The sequence below is a fragment of the Mixophyes fleayi genome, chromosome 1 (assembly GCF_038048845.1).
Source record: "Mixophyes fleayi isolate aMixFle1 chromosome 1, aMixFle1.hap1, whole genome shotgun sequence".
NCBI classification, from domain to species: Eukaryota; Metazoa; Chordata; class Amphibia; order Anura; family Limnodynastidae; genus Mixophyes; species Mixophyes fleayi.
Window position 1 is genome coordinate 41,175,901 of NC_134402.1, and position 9,551 is coordinate 41,185,451.

The following is a 9,551-nucleotide window of genomic DNA, read 5'->3' on the forward strand; positions in this document are numbered from 1 at the left end:
GAAATCCTGCCCTCTACAAGCTATTTCATCACCTCCCCACCAATTCATCCCCCTGTCATTATTATCAACCCGCACCAGACAGTTTATGACCCCCCCTATCCAATTCACTAACCCCCCCCTCCCGTAGCCAGTTCATTACCTCCCCATTGCTTTTTCATTAATCTCCACTATCCAATTCATTAACCCCCCCTCTAGCCAGTTCATTACCTCCCCATTTTCACTTCATTAATCACCTCCCTCTAGCAATTTCATTAACACCCCCATCCAATTGATATGCCCCCCTATCCAATTCATAAGCCCCCCCCTCTAGCCAGTTCATTAATCCCCATTTTCACTTCATTAATCCCCCCCTCTAGCCATTTCATTAACTCCCCCATCCAATTCATATGCCCCCTCTATCCAATTCATAAGCCCCCCCCCTCTAGCCAGTTCATTAATCCTCATTTTCACTTCATTAATCCCCCCCTCTAGCCATTTCATTAACTCCCCCATCCAATTCATAAGCCCCCCTCTAGCCAGTTCATTACCTCCCCATTTTCACTCCATTAATCCCCCCTATCCAATCCATACTAGCAGATCATTAATCCCCCCATATCCAATTTATAAGATCCCCCCCTCCACATCCGATGTGTCACCCCACTGACATTTAACAAGTATTTACCTTGCTGTCTTCTGTTCTCCTCTGACCAGACGCCGGTGCTTCTGTCATCTTCACACGCAGCTAACAGCATCCAATGCTGTTAGCTGCAGGCGCGCTCTGTGTGATTAGTGTGGTCACGTGAGATGTGAGATCTCACGTGACCACAATAATCAATACACTGATAGGGCAGCTAACAGCGTTGGATGCTGTTAGCTGCGTGATTGGGCACAGGAACATGCGGGACCGCCCCCTTGAGGCCAGGGGCGGCCCCATTAGAGGAGAAAAAAGCCGATCACCGGCACTTGAAGAAAAAAAACCCCCAAAAAAACCCAACAGCTTGTCAGTGTTCCGCGCTGCGCCCCCCCAGGACTCAGCGCTCCAGGCTGCAGCCTGATCAGCCTAGTGGTTGATCAGGCCCTGTCTGTGATAGAGGTCTGGTGAGAGGGCTGTGAGAGAGGGCTGTGAGAGAGGTCTGGTGAGAGGGCTGTGAGAGAGGGCTGGAGAGAGGGCTGTGAGAGAGAACTGTGAGAGAGGGCTGTGAGAGAGGGCTGTGAGAGAGGTCTGGTGAGAGGGCTGTGAGAGAGGGCTGGAGAGAGGGATGTGAGAGAGGGCTGTGAGAGAGGGCTGGAGAGAAGTCTGTGAGAGAGGTCTGGTGAGAGGGCTGTGAGAGAGGGCTGGAGAGAGGGCTATGAGAGAGGTCTAGTGAGAGGACAGGGGAGAGGGCTCGTGAGAGGTCTGTGAGAGAGGTCTGTGAGAGAGGTCTGTGAGAGAGGTCTGGTGAGAGGGCTGGAGAAAAAGGTGTCTGGAGTGAATGGGGGGTATGGAGAGAAGGAGTGAGGGGTCTGGTGAGGAGGGTGTCTGGAGAGAAGGAGTGGGGGGTCTGTTGAGAAGGGTTTCTGGAGAGAAGTGGTGAGGAGGGTGTCTAAAGTGAAGGGAGTATGGAGGTGGGGGTGGGGTCTGGAGAGAATAGAGGGAGATGCAGGGTTTTGGAGTACATAAATATATGATGCATAGTATAATAACATAAGTAATATAAAAATCAGTAAAATATTAATTATATAATAATAATTGCTATTAAATATGGGGAAATTTGTAAGCCATAATTTGATTTTGGGGCTGGTGCGGGAAATAGGCATTTGTATTAAATGGAAATGCTAATAATTTTATGTCAGGGCTGATGACAGTCTGTTTGTTAAATATGGAGACTTTTATTGAAACTTGGGTATGGTGAGGAATAATTTGGTTCATTAAATGGGGATGTTATTAATTATATGGGAATGCTACTAATTTAATGTATGGGCTGTTGCGTAAGGTGTGTCTGTTTATTAAATGGGAATGTTATTAATTTAATGTCGGGACTGGGGGAAGCTTATTTATGAAACGTGGGTGCTGTTAATTTGATGTCGGGGCTATATGGAGGGAAATAGACATTAACTGTAAATGCTATTAATTAGATTCTGGAGCTGATTGGGTAGAAGGAGGCCTGTTTTTAAACAGAAAAAGCTACTGATTTAATGTCTGTCTGGTTTCGGGAGGGAGACCTAGATTCTTCACTCACTGCTCAACTTTCCAGGAGGTGAGTAATAACAATCTCTTTTCCAAACAGGACCCCAATATTCCTGGATCCGTCTAAGCAGCAACAGAGCATAAGACACCAGCAGGTGGAAGACACCGGCAATGCTTAACTGCTGAGAAGCAGCATCTACTCCCATAAAGGTATGTTGTGGGGAAGGAGGGGGGGGGGGGGGGGGCGCCAGTGTTCTGTTTCGCCCAGGGCACTAAAATGTCTAGTTACGGCTCTGGTAAAGGCTAATACAGTTGAGCAATATAAACATGCTTGGGATAGACATAAGGATACAAGTTAACCCGTGCATGATACTCATGCATTCTAGTCAAATCAAGCTACTTAAGGTGTTAAAAAGGTTCTTGTCATGCATTTGGGCCATAGCCCAGGCCTCAACTACCAACCACTCCCCACTGTCACCCCCGGCAACCACCAACCACTCCCCACTGTCACTTCTCCTTCAAGAAATATATATATATATATTTTAAATCTTTATAAACACTTTTAACAATTAACAAATTAAATTAACAAATTAAAAACATCTTAGCATACCAAATTTCAGCCCTTTCAGATTTTTTTTTTCCACACACACTAAGAATTTAGTAGGTCAGTGTATAACTCTGCCCAGCAGGTGGCGCTGCAGCTCGGTTTTATTTTTTCCACACACACACAGACAGACTAACACACGCCACTAGACATTTATATATTAGATCCTTACAAAGAACTAATGATCAAATAGGGTTTGAGGTTACCATAGGTTAATAAATAGGCAGACTAGATGGGTCAAACGGTTTTTATCTGCTGTCAAATTCTATGTTTCTATGTATCACTAAATCTTTGTTTTCCTATAATACAATCTGCTCCTGTGAACAGATTTTGTGTAGTTCCCTTCTCCACGGCTGCTCACATTGAGGACAGTTTCCTGATGGGGATGTGCATCTAAACACATCATTTATGATTCAGTGTAGGCGGACCTTGGTGCCCTTTATACTGAACTTCATTATAATTTAATTATTCTGCATTTGATATACTCCTTATCAATATAAATCCTACAAAATAGAATATATAAAATATATAGCTAGAGCTATATATATTGAGTAATGGAAAATAGGGACATTTCCAGGGACCAACTTTCTAGGGATAAGTCTTTATGACCAGGCCTTGCCCTAGGAGGTGTGAGTTAAGTACTTTTAAGACTCCCCTAAAACATCAATGGAATTCTAAAACAAATGCTCCTAAATAATTTGGAGTGCCATGAAAAAACAAGAACTGCCTAGTTCTCCTTACTTCTGGACACAACAACATGAAAGCATTGTTAAGAGTGTTTTTCAAAAAAAGTCACCTGGACATAGCCGCATATATTCACACTCATCTGTTATGGTGAGAGGTTTTTTTTAACTATTGAAGGTAATCAGAGGCAAGCTAAGGGTTAAGAATACCGTTTTGTAGTTTGGTTTTTTTAACTGCACAAAACAAATGTGCCCATGTTCAGGTAAAGTAGTGCGTAGCATATGTTAATGCTGTCCTATAACAACTATATTCTCAAAATATATGTTTTGCACAGTCTTGGAAAAATACAGCAGCAGCTTTAAGTGAAAATTCATTAAGAAAAAATGATCAAGTCTGGCCACTAGGGGGTAAATGTATCATAGTCCGATTTTTGCATCCCGCGCTAGATCGGCGAGATGACAGCTAAAATTTAAAGCGGCGCTGCCTTGTAAAGGCAAGTTTCCCTTTACAAGGCAGCGCCGCTTTAAATTTTAGCTGTCATCTCGCCAATCTCGGGCGGGATGCAAAAACCGGACTATGATACATTTACCCCCAGAAGTGGGATCCACATTTCAGTTGTTAAAGAAAGAATTCTCTACTGCTCCTGTGCTAAACCATCCAGATACCATACCAAAATTGTGTCAAGTGGTCATCAAGAAGAGTAAACATTCACCACTGCAATGCAACCCATCACCTACAACCTTACAAACAAGCACCATTACAGTTTTGTTCAAGAAATAAAAGCCATACATTATCTAAAAGACAATCACAATTACAAGTTTAAAATGGTTTGTATGATTATTTATTCACTGTGATATGGATAACGTGACAATGGTGAAGCAGTATTTGCATAAAGGGTCAGTTGAGCTGACCAGGGAACAAAGCTCGGAAACTTGATCCAAGATATGTAAAGGCATTATAGTCTCCTTTGGGAGAAACATGCAAGACCTGACAAACCAGATGGTGGTTCCAATAATAAAAAATTGCATATTAAGTGTACATGATGATGTGATATTTATATACATGTTGATCATTTTGGGACTGAAGCTGCACAAAATGAATTATATAGTATAATACAGTGGATCCCAAACTCTCTCACTTTGAGGCACCCTTAGGGTGTCCATAATTTTTTCAAGGCACCCCTAAGCCAAAATAATTACCAAGTGGTGCCCCTCCGTGCTTACCCAGTTTACCACCAGTCCTGGCTATGGCACCCCTGTGAGAATGCCAGGGCACCCCAGGGAGCCGCAGCACATAGTTTGGGAACCAATTGTATAATCTCTAAGTTCTCAATCTATTATCACTTAGTGCTTCATGGGAAAATTCCAAACTAGCAATGAGTATTTCTGCCAACTATCACCAATAGAAGTATTAGACAGAGGGAAAAAGTACAGCAGGACACATCATAGAGCACGTTGCCTGAATTCACGCTTAGTATAAATGATACCTTTGGAAATGATGCCTCTGAAGTTTGTTGAATCTGCCTTACATAGAGAATAGATGGCTTGTGCAGAACTGATCTGACAAGCAACTAGTCTGTATTATATATCCAACACAGTTGTACTCATTTGATACGCTAATCAGACCTGTCGGCTCGTCACTCTGGCCTTTTGCATGTTTCTCTGAACTAGAACTTGTGCCACCTATCCTGACCCCTGCGTCTGCTCTCAGTGAATACCAATATCCGCGACAACATCATCCACAATCTGTGATGGTTTCTCTGTATACTATTTGTGTATTATACATACATGGTGTGGAAATTTCTGAGACAGGTGAGCTCATCAGTGGGTTCTCAGCAAGGAATTTAGTCTCTTTAGTCCAGGGTTGTCCAACTCGCGGCCCGCGGGCCACATGCGGCCCAGCATGCCTGTAAATGTGGCCCAGCAGGAGTTTTGGATGTAGCAAGGGGGCAGCGCTGTTAATGAAAAAAAGATCCTGCAAAAAAAGAAAAAGATAAGAAAATACTTACCTTGTGGTCACGCGGTCCCTCCCTTGTCTCCTCCTCCGTGCGACGCTCGCAGTGAATGTCGGGCGTGATGTCATCACAGTAAAACGGAAAAAACAAGAGAAGAGGATCAGAGAACAAGCCGATTAAAAGGTAAGTTAAGGGGTTTTTTTTGTTTTGTTTTTTTATTATTTCAAGGGACGCTGACTAGTGCATAAACTCACCTGGTCCTGGAGCATCAAGGACCTTATCTTCCTGTCTTAATGACTGCTGCATTGAAGCCCTTCATAAAATGTTGTAACAATATCCCTTGATGTTTGACAGCAGCCATTAGCATGCCATTGAAGCACTGAGCAACAACAAGGACATTTGCAATCTTTTCTATGGTTTTTTTGGATGATCAGCTATCATTAGTGCTAGTGTATTTTATGTGCGGCCCAAAACAACTTGTCGCCTTCCAATGTGGCCCAGGGAAGCTAAAAGGTTGGACACCCCTGCTTTAGTCTCTCTTATAAGACCTAGCTTGACTCAGCTACAGCGCCCTCATGTCATAGCATGCATTTATATACTTAGCTGTCACTGGTATTTAAGTTATTATTTATTATTTTTATTTAGAATCCTATGGTATTGTACGTCTGCATATGTTCTTGTAATAATAGTTGCTCCATTAATGAAGATAACAAAATAATGTTAAGAATTACGTAAAAAATAAATCACACATATAGGAAGATTTATATATAAAAATATATGCATATCGACACCATCCCTCATATAATGTATTCATATTTGGTATCCTATACTCAAAATTAAGGGTTATATTTGTGGGGTTGCACCAACTACATAAAATAAGTCAGAATGGACCAAGTGGATTGTTTCCTATTCTTTTTATTTTACAAAAAAAATTATTGATTACAATATGCTATCCAAAATACTCAATCTGAATCAATTGCAGTCTCTTAATGTAAAATGTTGCCTGGCCATCAATGTGACACAAAATTAGCACATACTTCAGGCAATTTAAGGGTTCATATATTGTTTCTGGTAAAACATTTGTTACTTATCATGTCAACAATTATACGTATAATACTCAATCATCTTTTTTTTAGAAATCTCTTAATTTGTCTTGTAGATAAAGAACACTTGACGTGTAACTGTACGACCGAACTTTGTGAAGATTTTAAAAAAGGAATTTATTACATTTACCCATTCAACATCGAATATCAGGTTTTAGCCTCGGCTATGTTATACGTCCTGTGGAAAAATATTGGGAACAACATTGGACACACAAACCATAAATTGAAATTTAAGTTGCAAGGTGTGGTCCCCGGTTTTGTTTTGGGACTCATTGTTATGACTGCAACAATTGGCATAGTCGTAACTTATCTATTAAACATCGGCGTCTCAAAAAACAACAGCGAGTCTGCTCTGAGTGCGTACTATTTCTACTCAATAGCAGTACTGAGCTTTATGTGCTTAGCGTCATTAATTGGTCTTTCAATTCATAAAACGGATAAAAAACATGTAATCAAAGAGAGAAGCCCTTCTTTGAAGCTGGATGGAGATCTGCTTGTGGGTTCTGCCATTGGATCTTGGATTACATCATGGGGTTCCATCCTGGCCATAATATTTGCTGAAGGCCACCCAACCTACACTTGGTACAATCTACCCTACTCTATCCTGGTCATAATCGAGAAATACATACAAAACCTTTTCATAATTAAATACATAAATCGACAGGTTGACAGCGATAGTGAACTTACAGATATTGAAATACCTGGGATTGCAGGTGGAGTCAAGGTACTCGCTGAAAGTACAAACTTCAAAACTTGTAATGGAAACTTGGCCAAGAAAAACCATCCCGTGACAGAAGGAAGAGTCGAGAGACAGAAAGATTCACTTAATTCTACCTCTAAAACCCAGATTTTGAAGAAGGCACTGCTCAAAAACATTACAGTTGCTTTGTTTCTGTGTAATATTTCGGTAAATATATTTACATTATTATTGATATAATTACTTGGTCAAAATAATATAGTGACAAAAATAAAAATGTACCTAGATTGTATGTATGATTGTGAATTCACTGACTCGGCAGAAATGTTTTACAAGTACTTGGTAATACATAAAATGATGGAACTACCCGTTTTCCCATACATTTGCATAATGCTTACATTATTGTCATGCTCACCATGCTCACCTGCTGGTGGGAACTTTCCATATGCTGAGCAAGTGACTCTTTTGTCCACACTCCAGACATTCATACTCTTATTTGCTGACTGTACTATGTAGATAGTAATCCGAGAATAATGTCACAGAGGTTATTTGACATATGATATTAATTAGTGAATAATAAGATGAGTAATATAATCCATTTTTTTTCTTTTCCAGCTCTGGATCCCAATAGCTTTTGGATGTCGCCCACAATATGATAATGGATTAGAAGCTTATGTGTTTGGATTTGTGCCGTGGATCATTGTCATTGAGATTGCTCTTCCCTTTTCTATTTTTTATAGAATGCATTCAACGTATTCACTATTTGATGTGTACTGTAAAATATGAACATTCTAAAGAGTCCTCAGTAGATTAATTACACACATACATCATCATATTACCACAGTGGTATCCCAATTTCCTAGTTAACTGATAGGCTGGTTTAGTCCACAACATAGATGTCTGTGTTTAGGTGAAAAGTCCATTTTAAATAGTAGACTCAACCTATGAACAGGAGGCTCAACGGCATTGTTTGTTTTATAATTAGGACCTAGAAACATTATTTACTACTGTATTACTGGAAGATACATTCTAACTAAAAAAAAGAAAGTTATTTTATTAATCTCAGGGGCGCTGCTTGTTCCCTGTTTATTGTTTCGATGTGTCCTGATTTTTCAAGTCCCCTCTTTTCCAAATTTTTATCTTAAAATGCTTATATCTCAATATTCAGACTCCTTGTGCATCCAACTTAACAGGATAAGTTGGTGCTCTGTATAGCCTAATGATTAGAACCCTCCCTATGTTGAACCTGAGTCTCTGGGCATGCGCACTCAATCCCATGCAGAAGATACAAGGGATATGGATGGACAGTAGAGGGATTATAGGGGTAAAGTGCTTCGATCTGTCACCCCAGCTCAAATGCTAATCGAGGGAAGAAACCCAGCTTGCCACTTAGTCAACTCAGTCCTGTTCATGCCACTGTTGATCCATGAAAACTCCATTGTGGGTACTTCCAATATGTATAAAATATAATTTTGAATGTAATTTCATATATGGGAAGTGCACATGACTTGTGTTCGACTGTCTCACCATTCACCACTAAATCTAATCTTCCAAAACGATCTAAGCATTCTACCTTACACAGCCACCACTGAGGGTTAGTTTAAATCCTATGTGTTATATGTCATTCAGCTAAGCACAAAACCCTCTACCCATAGCAGAAAGCCTACCCACCATCAAAAGCGTTATGTTGTCTTCAATCTGTAGGGATGTTGGTCAGAGTGACTTACTTCTAATCAGGAATTGAACCAGAAAGTGTAACAAAAATGTTTTAAATGTTTCAAACTGCTTGTCTCTCATTATGAAATAATGACCACCAACCCCTTATTAGTATTATGAGCCGCCGCGGCTCGCTCCTGACAGCGGGTCCACGTCCCGGTCGTCATGATGACCGGGAGGTCACATCCTCCCCTCTCGGGGTAGGAAACGAAAGGGACGCTTTCTGTATTAATGCAGCATCCCGACTACAGCTGACAGTTGGGTGTGTGCGCAGGAGCGCCCTCATTAATTCGATTACTTGTGGCAATAATTACAGGGCTGAGACCCTAGGCAGCTATTGGTCCATTTCTGTATATAAGGCAGGGAGGGCTTAGCTTCACTGCCAGTTATAGCATTCTTTCCCTGTGGATTGCTGACCTGCTGTGTGCTGTCTGTTTACTCTTGATTGATTTCTTGTTACTGACCCTTGGCTTCGTATTTGGACCCCGCTTGAACTCTGATTGCCCTGACCTCTGCTAGTTATTTTAATATCCCTGCTAACTGCCAGCCCTGACACTTTGGCCTGCTCCTGACTACTACTGTGCCTGCTATGGACCCCTGACTCCGGCTAGCTACTGCCTCCTACCTACCAGACACGGTATTGCATA

General features: G+C 41.2%; 1 protein-coding gene across 1 annotated transcript in view; it reads left to right on the forward strand.

Annotated features, from left to right (window-relative positions):
* LOC142159315 (proton channel OTOP1-like) overlaps positions 1–8,577 on the forward strand; it is a 68,063-nt gene extending 59,486 nt beyond the window's left edge. Inside the window, exons 6-7 of the mRNA XM_075214423.1 lie at positions 6,548–7,398; positions 7,804–8,577. Coding sequence (XP_075070524.1) covers positions 6,548–7,398; positions 7,804–7,974 — 1,022 coding nt within the window. The 3' untranslated portion in view covers positions 7,975–8,577. The remainder of the gene's footprint in view (positions 1–6,547; positions 7,399–7,803) is intronic.
* The last annotated feature ends 974 nt before the right edge of the window (positions 8,578–9,551 follow it).